At 38.3% G+C, this 20,854-nt stretch overlaps 1 protein-coding gene across 1 annotated transcript in view; it reads left to right on the forward strand.

Moving 5' to 3' along the window:
- The window catches only part of LOC141626489 (protein indeterminate-domain 4, chloroplastic-like), a 38,191-nt gene that overhangs the window by 452 nt on the left and 16,885 nt on the right, over positions 1-20,854 (forward strand). Inside the window, exon 2 of the mRNA XM_074440269.1 lies at positions 731-1,130. Coding sequence (XP_074296370.1) covers positions 731-1,130 — 400 coding nt within the window. The remainder of the gene's footprint in view (positions 1-730; positions 1,131-20,854) is intronic.

Raw genomic sequence — 20,854 nt, forward strand, 5'->3', positions numbered from 1 at the left:
AGCTAAACAATTAATTTGACTATGGATTTTTCTTCTCTTTTTTGTTCATTTCTGCAATGACTCTTTGTGTTATCTGTTAGTACACATAAACACCTAGCTACATACATACACACATACACATAAATATGATGTTTTTATGTGTTGACAATACAAAAGAAACTGAATGAAAATAATGATGTCTATTTTATTTTGGATTTTCTCTCCTTTTTTAGCTAGCTAGGGAGTACTAAAACTTCCAAACCCTTACAACATGTTTTATTTCATTAAGTTTTCTTACATCTATAAAGTTAACAACATTTATCTTGTGTCTATGTGTTTCTCCAAGTGTTGTGGTGTTTTAATGGCCTTGTTAAGTTCGATCCATTTTGTTTTGGTCATTTGTTTTTTAATAATTGGACCGTCATTAATCAAAAAAATTATCAACATAAATTTCTTATATGTGATTGTAACATGTTTGAATATGTGTGATTGAAACAATTTATTTTATGCATAATAATTTCGATTTTCTTAAATCTAATTAAGGCGATCAGGTTTATGGACATGAATTGAACACAAAACTCCATTTTCCTATATGTGAGTGTACCATTTTCAGATGTGTGTGATTGCAACAATTTGTTTTATGGATACGAATCAAAATTTGTTCTAATAATTTCGATTTTTCTAAATCCAATAAGTCGATCAGGTCTACGGACATGAATTAAAATTTATAATTTTGCGATAAAATTCTCAGATCCAGATGCGGAAGTGATAGCACTATCACCAAAGACCTTAATGGCCACAAATCGATTCATATGTGAAGTATGCAACAAAGGATTTCAAAGAGAACAAAATCTTCAACTTCATAGAAGAGGTCATAATCTACCATGGAAGTTAAAGCAAAAGAGTAACAAAGACCAAGTCCGTAAGAAGGTGTACCTTTGCCCTGAACCGACTTGCGTCCACCACGACGCAGCTCGTGCCCTTGGCGACCTCACCGGTATCAAGAAACATTACTCAAGGAAACATGGTGAGAAGAAATTCAAGTGTGAGAAATGTTCTAAGCGTTATGCTGTTCAATCTGATTGGAAAGCTCATTCTAAGACTTGTGGTACTAGAGAGTACCGTTGTGATTGTGGCACCTTATTTTCAAGGTCAGTCAATTTTACCAGTTTATTTTTACTATTGTCGACAAAATTGATAAAAAGCTGTACGTGAATATGATGGTACTGAAATGCGTAACACTTGACAATGTTGGCCTATTTTTAAAATGATGGCTTATTTTTGAGCTGAGAAATATTAAAATCTATCGGACTCAAAAATCGATCCAACCCGACTAACGAAAACTATTCATACAACTTATTACTATTGTGATCGTTTTATTAGTATTATTGGCAATAAGATTGATAAAAAGTATGATAAAAAGCTGTACGTGAATATGATGGTACTGAAATGAGTAACACTTAACAATGTTGGCCTATTTTTAAAATGACGGCTTATTTTTGAGTCGAGAAATGTTAAAATCTAACTGACTCGAGAACAGACCCAACCCGTCTAGGGAAAAATCTTCATACGAGTACTACATTTATGATTATATGTTTGTTTTATATCGATGGTATTATATGATTTCAATTTCTGATTGTTACTGTGTGTTTCTTGTAGTTAAGCGTGTTGTGGGTTTCTGTGCTTTTTTTTTTTTTTTTTTGCTTTACAAATGTCCTAAAAAAATGCAGGTACTAGTTTGACGAATTGACGATAAATTTACGAACAGCGATAGGGTGCCACCTTAATTAAAGAAAAATAAAATTATAAAGCGAAACATGAGTTTTCATTTTTGCACCAAAATTTTAAGGATAGATATGTAATTTTATCTCTTCATAATTTATTCTATTAAAATAAAACTTTATGTAATTATTAAAATAAAATGTATAACTTTGTTATTAATAATTATCACAAAACCACCAATAACCCTGTATAGGATACGTTAGATCGACTTAATCGGGTCAATTAGAATTTTACTCTTAATCACTCCTTATTAACTTGACCCATGTTCACCCTCCCAAGCAAAAGGTCACAACCTGGGTCAATTAATCCAATCATTTTCCACTTTCCAACATTTCCAATTATTTTCTACACTCTACCCTAGGGGTGCTCACCGGTCCAAAACCGGACCGGACCGGACCGGACCGGATGAACCCGCGGACCGGATAACCACATATCCCAAGACCGCGGACCGGACCGGTTAGAAGGGGACCCGGACCGGACCGGACCGGAACCCTTTAGATCCGGTTTTTTCCGGTTTTGGACCGGACCGGTACTAATTTATAAGGAAATTTAGTTTTATTTTTTTTATGTGGACCGGACCGGACCGGGCCGAAGACCGGTCACCATATTTTTTGGGACCCGGAGACCGGACCGGTATGTATCCGGTCTGGACCGGACCGGACCGGCCGGTCCGGGTCGGTCCGGTTTGCCGGTCCGGACCACTTTTTGTTCACCCCTACTCTACCCCACTAAAACATCTCTCTTACTTTTTTCAATTATTATTTACTAACTAATTATACACAAGTTTTTATTGTAATTTTAAAAAAATAAAAGTACTCCAATATAATAAACATTAATTTAATGACGTACACTTCGGAAAAAAATTATTAAATAACAAAGTTAAAATTTAATAATCGAAAAGCCGATTTCATTGACAATAAAAAAAACTGCATACATAATTAAAAAGGCCGCATACATAATTTGAGCAATTAAAAAAAGCCGCATACATTAAAAAAAACCGTATACATAATTAAAAAAACCGCATACATAATTTAAAAAGCCGCATACATTAAAAAAACCGCATACTCTTTGTACTTTTAATGTTAATATATTAGTTTTCTTTTTTTTATTGGATTTTAAATGTTGTAACCAATTACAATTTGACACATGTATGGTCAATTCTTGGGTCAATTTGAGCAAGTAAAGGTCACCAATTGACCTCTTCTCACCTTTTCAACCCTTGGGTCACCCTAATCTTTTGCTTAAATGTGGATTAAGGTGACCTTTCACCAACTGACCCCCCCCCCCCTTCTCCAATTGACCTTGGTTAGAGGTGGTCTTATTCTCATCCTTCTTCTGAAATTAAAGGATGTAAAATACTGATTCTCCTAATTTATGTTCTAAATGTAGCCACCTCTTTCATCCACCATTATTTTTTATTTTTATTTTATGAATTTCATTAGTTATTTGTTTGTATGGGTTAATCCTATGCAATGATTTATAAATTTATGAAAAATGAGTTAGCGTCACTCGGTGGCGCCCAATCTCGCGCCACCCTCTCACATGCAATAAATGGGGACCCACAAAATAATGAATACATCCCATAGAATAAGTGGGAACCCCAATAATAAGGGGTGCATGTGAGAGGGTGGCGCCGAAATTGAGCGCCACCCGATGGCGCCGTATCATTACTTTAAAATAATAGTGGTGAATGGAAGTAATAATTGATAGATAGACCATCTCAACCAAAACCTTAAGGTTATGGTTGAGCCCCAACTATTATAAATATTCCTATTACGCTCCCTCACTCAAATGCCCGTTGGGCTTGAAGAGTGGTTAGTTGTGCACCGGCTCCCCCGCACCGTGTGCCGGGTTTCCACTTCGAGTTTTTGAGGAGTTTTGAGGTTGCCAGGATTTGAACCCGTGACCTTTGGTCACACTGGCTCTGATACCATGATAGATGAACCATCTCAACCAAAACTTTAAGGTGATGGTTGCGTGAGCTTGAGGCGTTGAGGAGGTAGGGCGGCGCCAGTGGTATGAGTCGTCTACAAATTGGCCATGAAGAAGAACAGCTCCGGTTTTAAGGTCCTTAAAACAAAAGGAAGAGTGTGAGAAGCAAGCAATAGCATGGTTATCTTTGCAAAACTGAGATACGAAAATTAAGGGACGAGAAATAGTTGGAACATCAAGAACATTATTAAAATTAAGAGTGTGAGAGGAAGTGGAGATAGAGAATGAACCGTGGTGGGTGATAGGAAGGGTGGAGCCATCGCCAATGACTAGGTCATCGGGACCATCATACGCGGAATGAAGAGCAAGTGTGTCGAGATCGTTAGTGATATGATGAGAGGCTCCGCTATCAATAAGGTAGGAGGAGGTAGGGTTGGTCAAAGTTGTAGCTGTGTGGGCATGAGGGTGAGACTGTTTTTGTAGTGGTGGTGGAAAAACGACATCGGGATAGTCTCGTTTAAAGTTAGGGCAGTCACGAATGACATGATCCACGGACCTACGATATTGACATTTCCCTTTAAACGGTTTCGGTTGGGAATCAGAGGTGTTGGAGGCACGATTATAGGCGTGGTTGTGGTGTGGGGCACGACTTTGGTGGTAGTAGGTGGGTTGGTGGTTTTGTGGGTAGTAGAGTGGTTGGTTTTGGGTGTAGGGACGAGTTGTTGCAGCATGTGCCGAGGGTGTAAAGGTGGTGGCAGAGGGTTGATCCTTGACAGTCAGTTCATGTTGGATCAATTTCTCGTGAAATTGTTCGAAAGAAATTGGTGAATCACGAGCCCTGACGGAATCAATGACGGGTTTGTATAGAACGGGGTCGAGGCCGCTAATAATTTGAGAGGTAATATCTTCGTTGTCCATTGGTTTACCAAGTTGGGCTAATTGGGTTGTACATGCTTTAATGGCAAGCATGTATTCAGAGACGGGTTTGTCGCCTAAAGTGATACCACGGAGACGATCCTTAACTTGCAGGATATGTCCACGGGAGGGGTTGGCGTAAGTCGTGGCTAGGGTAGTCCAAGCTTCATGGGACGTGTTAGCATCGAGGAGAATAGAGGAGACCGACTCATCAAGAGTGCCAGCAATAGCACCGAGGATGAGTTGATCTTGTCTAAACCAGGTGTTGTAGGCTGGGTTGGGTAAGGGTTCGGGGTCCGGCAGCCCGGTGGCGGTGGGAGTCACGGTTTTGGGTGGTGGTGTCTTGGTCCCATCAAGGTACGAAAAGAGACCGTAGCCTTGAAGGAGACGGGTAATTTGATAGCTCCACGATCGGTACGTGTTTGCCGTGAGTTTGGTACAGTGTGGGAACGAGATGGAGAGGAGGGGTTTGGTGGGTTCATCAAGGTTTGGAATGAGGTTGTTGTTGGAAGCCATGGGTGTGTCGAGTGGAGGGTGATGGCAGTAGCAAAGCAAAGTCGGTATAAGGATCGATGAAAACCTAATACCATATAAGATAATTGTTTTGATATGAATGTTATTGACAAATAAGAGGCATGAGTACAAGAGTATTTATAATTATACAAGAGGTGTTGTTGGTCAATAGGATACTAGAAAATAGGAACAACTAAACCTAATATGATAACAACTAACAAGAAGATACAGTAGCTAAGACTATGCAAATATGTACGTAGGATTCTCCACCAATTAAGGAATTGGTTGAGTAATATCTTTGACATTCCCACTCAAGATGGACAGTCTTCGATGGAGTCCAATCTTGGAAGATAATTCAAGGAAGCGCGGTTTGTGGAGCGGTTTCGTTAATGCATCGGCTAGTTGGTCAGTGCTATTTATGTGTTGAATCCGAATAGTGCCTTGTCGAACATGTTCTTTCACAAAATGGAAGGATAGGGCAAAATGTTTCATTCTGGAGTGAAAGACGGGATTGACCGAGTAATGCGTGGCACTTAGATTATCACAATAGATAGTGGGAGCTTGAGACTGAGGTAACCCGAGCTCTTGAAGAAGTGAATGCAACCAAAGTAACTCGGAGGTAGTATTGGCTATGGCACGAAATTCAGCCTCCGTCGAGGATAATGATAGGGCTTTCTGCTTCTTGGAAGACCATGAAATGGGATTACGCCCTAAATAAATCAAGTAACCAGAGGTGGACACATAGTCGGTGGGATCACCACCCCAATCAGCGTCGCAAAACGCATGGAGACCGAGAGGAGAGGAATCCGTTAAGTGTATGTCGAGATGTAGAGTTCCCTGAAGGTACCGTATAAGCCTTTTTAGAGCTGACCAGTGAGACGAGGTAGGGTGAGTGAGGAACTGGGCGAGTTTGTTGACAGAAAAAGCAATGTCGGGTCTAGTGAGTGAGAGGTATTGTAAGCTACCGACTAGAGCACGATAGTCAGTCTCATTTTCGATGGGTTGAGAGGGTTCTTTAATAAGTGGTGGGTGGGATAGCATGGGTGTTGAGGCAGGCTTGCAATCTTGCATTTTGTATTTGTGTAAGACATCAGACAAATATTTTGTTTGGTTTAGATGCAAACCATTTTTTGTGGGTGTTACCTCAATTCCTAGAAAATAAGATAGAGGGCCTAGGTCTTTAAGTGAGAATTTTGTAGAAATTTTTGTAATGAACGAGTGAATGTGATGAACATTTGGTCCGGTGACGATAACATCGTCAACGTAAACAAGTACAAAAAGACGTGTGGTGGGGGTGTTAAAAATAAATAGCGAAGGGTCTGAGAGGGAGTTTTTGAAACCTGAGGTGAGGAGATAATTTTTGAGTTTCGTATACCATGCTCTCGGGGCTTGTTTGAGGCCGTAAATAGCCTTGTTAAGCTTGCAAACATAATCAGGCATGTCGGAATTGACAAAACCAGGGGGTTGGATCATAAATACCGTGTCAGTGAGGTTCCCTTGAGGGAATACGTTGTTAATATCTATTTGATGCAAATGCCAACTGTTAGTGACGGCAAGGGTAAGGATGAGACGAATTGTCGTGGGTTTTATAACTGGGCTAAATGTTTCAGAGTAGTCGATGTCGGGGCGTTGATGGAACCCTTTGGCAACTAAACGAGCCTTGTGTTGTTTGAGACTACCATCGGGATTATATTTAATTCGAAACACCCATTTACATCCAACAACATTAGGGGCATTATGGCGAGGTACGAGTGTCCATGTTTGATTGCGTAGAAGGGCTTCATGTTCATCGACCATAGCGGCTCTCCAGCGAGGGTCGATGAGAGCTTGCTTGGTCGTGGTGGGGGTGACATGGGGACTGGGAAGGGTTTCGGTTTTAACATATTTAGGGTTGGGTTTAATGATATTATTGGACAAGCGGGTGGTGACTCGGGTAGGGATTGGTGGAGGTGGAGGGGGGTCGGGAATAGGGCTGGATGTGGAAGTGGTGGTGGATGATTGAGAGGTGGAGGAGAGCTGACTTGGTGGTCAGGGGAGGAGGCGGCAGTGGAAGGAGATAGTGGTGAAGTTGTGGCAGTAGAGGGTGGGGAACGTGGGGAGGTAGGGTCAAGAGGTGTGGACTGGGCAGGAGAGGTGATGACGAGAGGTGGTGTGTCAAGTAGAGGAATGGTAAGGTCACACCATTGGTTAGAAGAAAGGGAGGAAGGGACTGGTTGTTTCACGAGGTCCGGATAAGGAAATTCGGTTTCGACAAACCGAACATGTCGTGAAGTGTAGAGCCTTTGGTTGGATGGGTCAAAACAAAAATATGCGCTTTGAGTATTGGAGTATCCAACGAAAATACATGGAGTGGATTTTGGGTCGAGTTTGTGATTAGTGTAAGGCCGTAGCCACAGGTAACAGAGGCATCCAAAGGAGTGGAGTTTTTGATAATTAGGTAATTTGGTTGAATAGAAGTTTGTAGGGTGTTTCATTTTTGATAGTGACGGAGGGTAGTCTGTTGATGAGATAGGTTGCGGTGGAGAAGGCATAGGGCCAGAATGTGGTTGGGAGCCGAGCATGGGTAAGAAGAGCAAGGCCAGTTTCGACAATGTGACGGTGGCGACGTTCAGCGAACCCATTATGTTCGGGTGTGTGTGGTGGGGAGGTAAGGTGCGTGACACCATCGTCAAGGAGTGAAGGGTTTAATTTTTTATATTCTCCGCCATTGTCCGAGTAGAATTGGCGTATGGGTTTGTTAAAGTATTTTTCGATTATGAATTTAAAACGATGAAATGTGGTTAATGTGTCGGATTTTTTTTTAGTGGATATAACCAAAAATAATGTGTAAAATGATCAACAAATATGACATAGTATTTATATGAATCGTGAGATAGAATGGGTGCGGTCCAAACATCGGAGAAAATTAGGTCAAGTGGAGCGCATGAAATTAGGGTTGAAACGGAAAATGGAAGTTTGTGGCTTTTATTAATTAAGCAAGCGTTACAGTGCGAAAATTGGGAAATACGGAAATTAAAATTTGAACTCAATAATTTTAAAGTAGCAATTGAGGGGTGTCCTAGACGATGATGCCACAGGTTGATAGATAGACCATCTCAACCAAAACCTTAAGGTTATGGTTGAGGCCCGACTATTATAAATATTCCTATTAATAATAAGATAAAAGAAATTTATCTAATGATTAAAATATTGTAAATAAAAGAAATTTAGGTATTTGGGATAATTAAGGTAATTAATACGGAGTATGAAACAAAATTTAAATGTTCAGTATAATCAATAATATGATTTTAGAATCTACATAGTATAAAAGATGAGTTTTTTTAAAGGATTTCTATTGATTGTTGGTTTTTTTTTCTTTTTTTTCTAATGTGGGGTCCCCCATGATGTCTATTGAATCAGTGAGATCATCTGTCTCATTTTGGTGTCCCATTTTGCGTCCCATTACATACACATCTTGACACATCATTTGTTGTAAATAAAAAATACACAATAAATGTGGTAATTTGTTGATGTGTTAAAATGTGTATGAAGTGGGACACGGAATGGGACACCAAATGACAAAGGATCCTCACTGCTATAGAATTAATTAAGACTCTTGCTACTACACTTTTCCTCTCTTCATTATAATTCCTCTTTATATTATGCTTACATTAAAAACTATAGATTATACATCAAATGAATTTTGAAAAAGAAAAAAAAAACGAAAAAAAATTGCAAAAAAAAAAAATTGATTCAAAGAAAAATTTAAAGGATCAGATGATATTATCAATCAATCATTCACTTTATGTACAAACGTGAAAATCTTAAGAACATTAACAAAGTATAATCTTTGAAATACATTGAATACAATTTAATTGGACTAACTATTGCAGAAAACGAAAAAAAATATCTCTCTTTAGAAAATTAACAAAGCGAAAACATTTAAAGAAAATATTTTGAAAAAAATATTAGAGGACTTTAATTAGCGAAGACAAATTGAAACTAAGAAGTCACAAACACACTAAAATTATCATTAATCCCTCTCACAAACAATAAATGTGGACCCCAAAAATAATGGATAAATCCCATAAAATAAATTGAGACCTCCATAAAAAAGGATGCATATGAGAGGGTGGCGCCGAAATTGAGCGCCACCTGGTGGCGCCGTATCATTACTTATAAATTTAGGATATGTGAGAGGGTGGCGCCGGGATCGGACACCACCGGGTGGCGCTAACTCATTTTTCTATTTAAAATATTTTTTGGCATAAGATCTTTAAGTTGTGTTAAGGACTCAAAAACTACCCTAATTATCGGTAGGGAATACTTATGATCACCCTATCATAAAAAATTTAAAAAATAGCCCCCCATTCACGTGTAGCAATGAAATGTAAGAGAGAGAGGAGTGAAAAAGGGAAGGGTGGTTACTGAATTTGTTGTGTTGTGGGTTGGATAGAAGTGATGAGCGCTGCTCTAATTTGCAGGTACTCTTTTTCATGATAACGTTAGCATCTTCTTCTTCTCTTTCCTCTCTATTTGGTGGGCTATTCTTCTTCCTTCATTTTCAGGAAATTTTATTATTTTTAGCTAATTTTATTAGATTTACACCATTTGTGCTAAATTTTATGGTTCACGAGTTGTTTTCTTGATGCTCCTCATCAATGTAGTTAGACATTTAGTCTATATAACTAGGACGAAATCGAGATAGTGATGTTTTTATTAACTTTGAAAGTTTGTCAAATAAGGAAATAGGGAGAGTATTGTGAATAGACGAAAAAGGAAATAGGGTGAGTTATTTAAAATAGGAGGGAGTATGATAGTGTACCATCGAAACTTTATGAATTTCAGTGTTATTTTCCTTTTTTAAAACAATAGAAAAAGGATGACGGTATAGTTTCACCAGTTGGTACTCTATAATACGAGTAATTTTCTTTAAATTCCTTTTATTTTCGTTAATACATAAAATATAAACGTGATCGGGTGGTAGAAATATACTCCGATAAGCATCGAACTTAAGAGCACCCACAATAGAGAGGATTGAGCATTCTCTTAACCCTCTCTCTCTTCTAAGAGGATATCCTCTCTATTGTGAGGCATATGTTACATGTCCTCTTAGCAAGAAAAAAATGGTTACTTCCTCTACTTTTAGAGGAAAGTAAACATTGGCCCTAATGCCCACTAACCAACCATTACTTTCTTTGTGTCTAATAATTTATTTATTTATCAAATATGAGATTATTTAAAGCAAGATTTATAATTTAAGAGGATCCTCTCTATTGTGGTAAGAAAACTAGAGGATGATAATAATGAAAAATAAGGTAAATGAAAAGACATTGAGGTGTTATAAAAATAGAGGGTGAATGAAAAAATAAGAGGAAGATAACCTCCTCTCTATTGTGAGTGCTCTAGTGAATTTGAGTGTTATTTTTGACAACAATTGAATTAGAGGTCACATTCTCTGAAAATGTGTGTTAATTAGAGTCATATGAACTAGAACTACTATGAATAATGGATGGTCTCTGGTGAATACTCTTACTCATCAATCATTGATTGATTTATTTCAGCAATTAGACAATTATTCTCTAGTTGCATTTATGAATGGGTCAGTTCATAATATGGTAACTTTTTTGTATGGTGTCATGTAGTGGCGGAGCCAGGATTTGAGCTTAGGGGGCGAAAAATTTTAGGAGGAACGGATGACTAATAATATAAGGTACACTAAAAAAATTCGAAAATTTTAACTAAAAATTTAAAAAATCACAACCGCCGGGGGGAGGGGGGGGCCTACCTCCACCATTGCATGCATGTTCTCTATCAATTTTCAGGTTGGTTTATTACAATTATTACAAGAGTATTTTCCTTATTTTCTTCCTGAATTTCATATTGAAAAGTTGACTATTAATTAATGCTCGATTGTGATTTCTTACTAATTAACGTTGGATCGTGATTTCTTACTGTATAATGTTGGTTTGTGATCGAATAGATCATTTTATTAATAAAAAATTATATGATATTAGCAAAATATGTCTAATTTGACCATATATAAAACTATAAACATTTCTTGTGATATTTTAATTTGTTTCTATTTTATGAATGAAGTATAAGTTATTCCCTCCGTCTCAATTATTCGTTTACCTTTAATTATAATATCCCTAACAGATAATAAAAATAGGTAGACGAGTAATTGAGACCTAGGGAGTGTTACTTACTCTTATCAATTGATTTGGGTTTTTTCCTTTTAAAAAATGTTATGGACCTATCTATACAAAGCAGTACATTAAATACCCTAGAGCAAGTTGATTTGATTTGTTTCCATAACTATTCAAAGCCTGCCCTAAAATGTAATTAAATGAGATTCCTAAATCTGCCCTTTGATAGTTATACATTTCTTTTTTTCGGGTGTATGCCTAATGTCTTAACGAAAAATAAATAGAAATTTGAAACTTTATAAGTAGCTAGTTCTAGCAGTTTCTTTGAGTGGCAAATGATAATCATTGCTCAAAAAGAGCAGTAGATTGATGTAAATGGAAAGAAGCTATATAGGAAAAAAAAAAAAAATTAACCAAAGTATTTCATCGGCCCGGTCATTTATTTACCATTTTCATTTTAATGTGTCTCATTTATTTGTTAACCTTCCCATAATGGATAGTTTAATCACTTAATTTCATTATTGTCCACTCGTCATCTAATAACACTACCCTCAAGGCCTCAAATGCTCCTTTCCCCTTTCCTAAATCTTTATGTTAAAAGTAAAGCTAAATAAATAACCGGGACAGAGAATCTTATACAGTCCGTTATAGTTTCAGTAGAAGTCTATCTTGTAGGATTATATAGATGCGAAAGCGGAATTTCAGGAAACAATTTCCTAACATCTACCCTAGGATCACATGCATAAGATAATATGAATCACAATAAAAGGCGAAAAGAATATTTACCTCTTGAAACGTAAATTCCACAAATAACTTATAGAAGAGATATGAGAGCCCCACTTATTGCTCCTCTTCTCGGTCCGCAAGCACAGCCCGGAAACTCACGTCTGCTAGAACGGAAGAGAAGGATCAACATCGCTCTCTTACTTTTATGAGTGCTTGAGGCAGACGGTATATAGGAAGAATAATAATATGTTTTCTCCCTTGTGGTTTCTTATGGAAAAACTTCATCATCTTTTTCCATCACCCTAGAACCCTCTATATATAGATATATATATATATATATATATATATATATATATATATATATATATATATGAGGATACACTATCTTTTTGTGGATTGAGGATTGCGTTACAATATCAGAGGTTCTTCAATACAATATCACAGGTAATTCGATAAAATATCACAAAAAAAAAAACACCTGTGCAAAAAAAAAAAATTATAATTGGTGCCTCATATCTGTGATATATATAGTATCACATACCATAATAGAGTTTAGGTGGAATAAGGGAAGAACTGCTATTCCTTTCCTAAAACTGGTGCCTCATATCTGTTTCCTTATAGGACTGTTATTATTTTCTGATTGTTCTTATATGTGTGACCTTATAGGATTATATTATTTTAGTTATTAACCAATCTTATTATGACTAATTACCATAATTATTCTCTAGCAAGTAATTATGATTTAATAAAATAATGTAATAATTATCTCCATATTATATCCTATATTATATTTAGTAATTGCTGGAAATGTTTTAGGACACAATTCCTTCATATCTCCCACTTGTCCTTAGACAATATCGCAATACTAAAATTCCTTAAGTCTCTTAGAGCAATAGCAAAAGTGTTTCTTATTTTTGGGGTCTTCAATAAGAACCTCAAATTATAAAGTTCCTCTATTGCAACTAAAAGTTGTTCTTAAAATAAAGAACCAAGTTCTAAAATAAGAATTTAGTTTGGTACATATTGGAATTTGGTGACCAATAAATATGACTTTGAAACTTGTGAAAGGCCAATTACATATTATCTATTTTCAATTTAAGAACTTTATATAAATGAGATTTATTGTAAACAAAAGTTCTTAAACATTGAAATTACTAAAATATGACATGGCAAAAAAAGAACTTTATATAAAGTTCTTCTATTTCCATTGCTCTTTATGTCAATTTTGATAACATAATTAACATCCAATGCTCATTATGTCTTCCATCAAAATTACATTCCTTGATCCTATGCTCAAACTGCTTAAATAAGGATTAACTTCTTAATCCAATCGAATATGACCATGCATTTTCAGAGTTCTTGCTCATCAAGAGGCCTAGACACCAATCCTATTGCATAGGAGGACTTATCAATCTTTTATTATCAAAACTCCCACTCAATTCTTAGTCACCATGACTACTGCCTTTATAACCTCATTTTAGACGCGATGTTTAACAGTGTCAATGCATAACTAATCATATCATGATTGGAATAATATACTCATTTCAAAGGAATCCACTAAATATAGATTTTGATTCTACGTTAGAATCTAGTTTGGTCAAGTCACAATATATCTAATATATCCGCACGATTGAGTGAACATCAAACAATCTCATGCTAGTCTTTCATTGCATCACTTATGTCCAATTTAGTGATACTGACTAGGGACAAAATTAAGTCGTGATCTCTGTTCGCCGATAGTTTTCCACTTATGAAAACACTTTTAATAATCCTATAGAGAAATCACATGCTTTCTTGACATTTTATTTAATGCTAAACCAACAATTAAATAAGAAATCAATATTATACTATATTATAGATGAACATTCCAAAACATCAACCATGTTTTAATAACTGTATTTCCCCAAATACAATTTTAATGCTAATCTCCCACTAGCTTAATTCCTATAAACCTAGTACGACTCTCATACTTAGATTATTGTGGGACCGGTTAAGTCAAATGAATTTGCGACATTTGCATTGCTGTGAACCTTGCAATAAACTTCCTTTATTGTATTTATCGCTGCTATATACTCGGCCTTAGACATATAAACTGCGAGGGTACTTTGCATAGAACTTGTAATACCCCAACTATCCGGCCAAGATAATTGGAGCGTTACCATCTCGGTTTCCCGAGGTAGTGAAATCGGAGATACAATCCAAGAAAAATTTTATAAATAGAATGTTTAATGGTTTAGTTAAAATAAATGAATAATGAAAGATTACAAGTCATGACTCCTAAACTAATCTAATCGAACATGTCTGACTCGGAGATCATAAAGCCACGTCCCTTCTCCCGCGTGCTACCAAAGCTAACCTGTAAACAACTGCTCCCCATATGATCGGAAATATCATATGGATCGACACATGCCACCCCGGAAATAGGTGACATTTTACACGACACAACAAACGCCAGTTTCAATAATAACAATGAATATGACTCTACATATACAAATATGCAATATGACCAAGACATGGAAGTAATACCGTCCTCTAATCACCACACCGGTATCGGGACACGCCCAGGCGTACCAAACAACGACTAGTGCCAGGAACACGTCCACGACACTACTCTCACAAGGTAATCCGATCACGTCGGTGGTACCGGGCCCAAGAGCGACTCGGGTCCCCTGCCAGATGTCGTGTCGCGCCCACACGAGTCCCTCCAGACTCAAGCCATTAATGTGGACATCCCTTTTGGAGTGGGAAGCTCCAAAGGGCGACCTAAACGGAAGACGATCTCGCAATCGCCTTCCGTCTCCTCAACAACCACCATATCATCACCACTCTACCCAATACACAATGTGAACAATAAAAGTATGTCGACCACATTAAATATGTACCAATATCGACTCATCAAGTCACATTGACCACCCATGTACCATAATGCTTGACAATTACCATAATCACCCCCTTAATGATACCATTAGTGACTAATCATGTTATGATGCAACTAAACTAATCATATGAGATTAATTACTCAATTAACTCTAATCATGGAACAACCATATTATTGAAAACCGAGTAGGATTAACCTACCTTTTTGCATCTTCATAAGCTATACCGAATCCAAATGATTCTGTCTCATAAACATCGTCTCATCCTAACAAATCACATAACAATTATCATAATACATCCTAAACTATAATACGATATAAAACCCCTTAATAACATTCATTACTCACTCATATTACTAACCCTAATTACTAATTAATTAACTACTAACCCTAACCCTCAAGATTAAGGTTAATTAAAGGATAAGAGGAAGGATAGAGTATCACTTACAAAGAGTTGGATCGGAACTAGAGATAAAGCTTCACCATTAATCCACGCTTAGCCATGGTGGAGGATGGTTAGGAGGGTTTTTAGAGAGAAAGGGGAAAGTTTAGAGTGACAGAAAATAGGTGGGAGAAGTGGGGTTGGGTTTGGATAAGAAGGAAATCCCGAAATAAAGGTTCACGGGTACTGAACAGTTTCACTCGGCCGAGTGACAGGTTCACTCGACCGAGTGCACTCCACTCGATCTAGTGGCTCACTTACTCGACCGAGTGGCACCTCTTTAGGTCCACTGACACTCTACTCGGTCCACTGTAATTTCAACTTGGTCTAGTTTGGGTCTTACTTGGTCTAGGTTATGATCGTTTCCTCACTTTCGAGTAGTCATGGGTCCCCTTACGTGACCCGATGTCCTTTGTGGGTTACTAGAATAACCGGGTATTACAATCTTCCCCCATTAAAATGAACTTAGTCCCCGAAGTTCGCCCTAGTCTTTCTTTTCTATCATACCCTTCCAGTCTCTTCCCGTCTCGTTAACCACTCGATCTCACGTCTCTCCCTTTCCGGCTTCATGCTCGTGACTCTCATACTTGTACTCATACGATGTTGTTTTGCTTCTTTAAACTCTCAATTATTACATTCAATCCCCCTAAAAGTCAACTTCGTCCTGAAGTTCGTTATGGTACCCTTACCCGGTAAGACTATGTATGTACGCATGCCATTACATAACTAAGCCTAGTTATCATCTATACTCATCCAATTATCACATTCCCGCAATCTAACCATTGCCATAACTGTTGTTATCATTTACCCTTCTTATTATACCATGGAATTCACATATATGCATCTATATGTATCTATTGTCACATTGTCACGTTATTTATCAATTACTCTTAAAAGTAGACATTCATGCACATGGAACGATGAAATAATGCAAACACACGTAAATAAATCACCATAGCGTCTTTATACGGTTCTTAGGGCCGTCCCATTAGTCTTAGGTCGATTCATGCATAAAAGAAGGTCAAATACTCCTAAATGTGTTTGAATTTCATCATAACGTAGCTAAACAGAGTTCACTCGGTCGGGTGGGGGAGTCACTCGGTCGAGTGAAAGGCACTCGGTCGATTGAGTGATGTACTGGGCCGAGTGGATAAATTTCCAGGCCCTGTCCAAAGGTGCACTCGGTCGAGTGAGTGACGTAATCGGCCGAGTGGATTCCCACTCGATCGAGTAAGAGTGTTACTCGGTCGAGTAAAGCTGTAAGTCTCATATTTCGACCATTAAATTCATCCAAGCTCACCTATTAATACATACACTTACCAAGAGGGTCTTAATGGTAGTTGATACACCATCTTAACATGCAATGTCTACTAATCTTTAGCCTTATAGCCGGGTTATACAACACAAATTTAAATTTTCCAAACAACGAATACGACACATAAGAGAAACAACCAAGCTAGTGAGACGACTTTCGCTTCTTGGTGATGTTTGTCACCCATTTCGCCCAACCGGACTTACCCTTTGCCATTTTACCTTGGCTACCGGTTTCCTCTTCCATGCTGTCCTCTCTTCGCTCTTCCACAAGGGCTTCTTCTTCATCTCCTTCTTCTTCTTGTTATCCTCTACGTGCGGCCTCTTCCCAAGCATGTTCGTGCTCTATCTCGCCCACCATGCAACGGTCGTGCCAACTCCCATATTGACTACCGCCCCCATAGTCATAACCACTCTCATAAAGACTACCACTACCATAGTCATATCCCCCTCCAAAGTGGCTACCACTACCCCCACCAAGGTCTCCAACATCATGCCCCGCGGTTCTCATAGATGCACCGGAAGTGCCCTCTCCATGACCACCTTGGGGGGTAGTGCTAAATTGGGTACCCCCGGTACCCATCCATTGGTCGCAAGTGTCCCTTCTTAATGGAGATGATGGTGCTCCAATCCGAAGGGTTAATGCTGTAGGCATTGAAGACGCCCGATGTATTCCCTTCCCCGGAACAAAAGCTAGGTCAATGGGTGGGTCGCACTCCTTGGTTCCAAGTCATCTCATGTGTGTCCCTTAGGACCAGGTCAGTGTTCACTCGGTTAATTAAGTAGGACATGGGGTAGATGGAGTCGAAACTAGGGCGGGATCGGTCAAAGTCTCCGATATAGGGTGGAGGCATCCTCGGGGTCGACCCCGAAAAAGGGAATGAGACGGAGGCTCGCCCAGCGGTAATAGGAGGTGAAAGGGGTAGCGGAGGGGTAACCCGTACTTCGTCCGCATCATTCAAGTCAAAGGTGAGGTCACTTGGGATGATGAAATGGTGGGCACGAGGACGAGGTTCATCCATAGGGTCTAAGGGTGCGGTTGAGGGTAGGTTATCATTCGGAAGCTTTATGTACCAATTTGTGTCGATCTTCCACGAAAAGGTACCTCTGGTGTCATCTTAAATTACCCAATTATTATCCTTTAACCAAGTGAGGTCGAAGTACACCACATCCATGGACATCGGTCCATCCACCGCCTCCGGTGCATACTCTAGTAACCCCCTAGATAGACGGGTTATCAAGGCCCCATAATCTAATGAGCACTTGTCCGTCGCGGTCATTCTCTCAAGAGCTAGGCACACCGTGGATATGGCATTGAAACGGAAACCTCTTTGGCGGCAAGGGTTTAGGTAAGAGCTCACTAGTAGTACCTCGGTCGAGTTAAGTTTGCTTGGGTCTTTCCTCCTATATAGGAGGTTGGTCAAACAACGGATAAAGACTTTGATGGCGGGGTGCTCTATGTCACTCACCTTCATTGCGCTCACCACGGTCTTACCCTTACTAGTAAGGAGGTGGAAGTACCTAGAGGCTTTCATGTCTTCGAGAAGTTTGTCGTGGTACCCATCCACTCACCTACTAATCCCTAAACGGTCGGCTAAGGTGTCACAAGGTAAATCAAAGGTGGTGTTCCTAACCCTAAAGTGTACTGAATGGTCGACCTCATCGTAAGAGAAGGAGCTTAAGAATTCAAGGGTCAAATTATGGTAGCTCACCACTTGAAGGTTGTATAAGCCTTCCAAACCAAGTTCCGAAAACATGGCATGGACTTGTGTCTCCGACCCCAATGGTCGAAGGGTGCTTACCGACACACATTTTGTAGCGGCCATTATCCTCATGGCTAGGATTTCGAAGCGGTCCCGGTGTTCCTCATTTTCAAAAACAATCTCCGGATATCCCGGTAGTGTGATAGCGGGTGGTGCCTCTTGTTGTTGTTGTGGTGGTGGGACATTCCTCCCACGAGCGGTCCTAGTGTTCCTCGGCATGCTACAAGATCAAAATATACAAGAAGGTACCAAGTAGAAAGTGTGAGAAGCAAACAATCTGTAGTGAATGGAGAATTTCTTGATCGTGAGGATAAAATAAAAGAATTTTTCAAGACTTTAGCTCTCCTTTGAAGTAGTGTAAGATTAGACTCCCATTTGACATGTAATATGAATTTAAGTATAAAATACACGTAAGACATTAGTATATCGGTAATTGTTCCGAAATTTTGAAAATTTAAGGATGGAATTATACTAATAACAAGAAACATCACTAACCAAGTTGAAGGAAACTACTTAAGGTCCAATTTGTTTGAAATAATCGAAATTTTAGGTTAACACTATTCATTTCCGGAAATTTTGACGGTTGAATTTCGTCATTTAATACTCTACTATGTATTAAATCAAAGGTTACGCCATAAAATTTGAACTTAGAATTATTTGTCACAACATATTTGGCATCAAGTAAGTTTTTAAGACGGAAAATTATATTACAAAATCATATTCATATTCATAAAATTTGTTGGCCATGTGCCATTATAACATGTCCTTGTGAGTGGAAAGATGATATTTTGTCATGAAAGGTTTTACCATACCATTTTAAGACGGAAATTTTTCGGTTTTACACTAAACATAGGTTCCTATAACAAGGGGGTAGTCTTTCAACCTTATTACATTAAGTTTATGCATAAAGATTCAAATTTGGTCCCTTTAAACTCATCATAAATACCGAGATTTTTTTATTCAATTTGGACAAAATTTCCAAAATAGGTTCTTGTCTAACAACATTTGACAAGATTAATGCCTGCTAATGTCATTAAACCATCTTTGAGGTAATAAAACCAAAGCTTTGTGATGTAAGAAAGACACTTAAGACTCTAACTATTAGTATTTTAAGATGAAAATCTCTTATTTAAGATTATACATGGGTTTACTAGTGAGAATGGTGGTCTTCTAACACTCTTAAACCAAGTTTTATACTAAAAAAAAAAAAAAAAAATTTGGGCATGACCTCCCCGAAATTTCGAAAATTAAGACAGTCTCTAAGACGAAATTTTTCCACACATTCAAGCAAGATCTATCACTAACAACAAAGGTTAAGCCTTTGTGTTCAATTATACCCAACAACAAGCATAAGAAATCAATTTATTACCCATTTTAAGGCCATTTTCAAATTATCTAAATACTAGGCCAAAATGATATGAAATTTTAATTTCTAGCAATAACAATGGTGTACTAATCTAACTATTACCATGAATTAAATTAAAACATGTAAGAAACTAACAAATCTTACTCAAATTAATGTAAAACTAGTGATTAAATTTGAGTAAAAACAAGTTAAAGGTTACTTACATTGTTAATTAAGGTAGAATTGAGACGGAAAATGATGAATAAAACATTGACTCAACTAATGTCTAGAAACAATGGAGTTCTTGGGGAAATTTTGAGGAAATTTGGTTTGTGTGGAGGTAGGTGAAAGTGCAAAAAGTGAAGAAATGAGGAGATAGGGTGATAAAAGCAACCCGTGTGATTTTCACTCGGTCCAGCAGTCAGTCGGTCGAGTGACTCGGGTCACTCGACCGAGTAAATTTCACCCGGTCGAGTGACATCCTTACTCAGTCGAGTGCTCGACTTAAAAGTCCCTGTAACTTAGCTCACTCGGTCAAGTGTTAGGTCTACTCGGGCGAGTGCGAGTCCACTCGGTCAAGCGGATGACCCACTCGGTCATGTGACGGATTTCCCAGAATGTACAACCCCTTGGAACCAGGTCCACTCGGTCGAGTCAAGGGTCCGCTCGGTCGAGTACTCGCTTACTCGGCCGAGTTGGCTCTCGCACTCGGTCAAGTGACCCCGTTGGGTTTCAAATCCCCACTAAGGACTTATCGACGGATTTCCTACAAGACAATATAAGGTTCAGGAGTCCACCACTTATCGATGATTCATCCCGAGTTAGCTCATGCAACACCAAGGTTGTCGATCCCTACTTCTTACATCTACACTCGCACTCATCTTACTGAAATGTTGCCATCTATATACCAACAAAAACCCTATCAAGCATTAGATAACCGCATAACATACATCAACGGAATGGGATTATCATTTTCCAAGAGATGTCAAGACATGCAAATCCATTCATACACATATGAAACTAAAAACATACAAGAGCCTATCAAGAACCATATCATTCATGCAATCATATCACATTGTTCTTGAAACATCGTTTTCAGTTGTGCCATAATAATGATTGCATCCATTTCACCAAAATATTTT

Source organism: Silene latifolia, chromosome Y, assembly GCF_048544455.1.
Source record: "Silene latifolia isolate original U9 population chromosome Y, ASM4854445v1, whole genome shotgun sequence".
In the NCBI taxonomy this organism is placed as follows: domain Eukaryota; kingdom Viridiplantae; phylum Streptophyta; class Magnoliopsida; order Caryophyllales; family Caryophyllaceae; genus Silene; species Silene latifolia.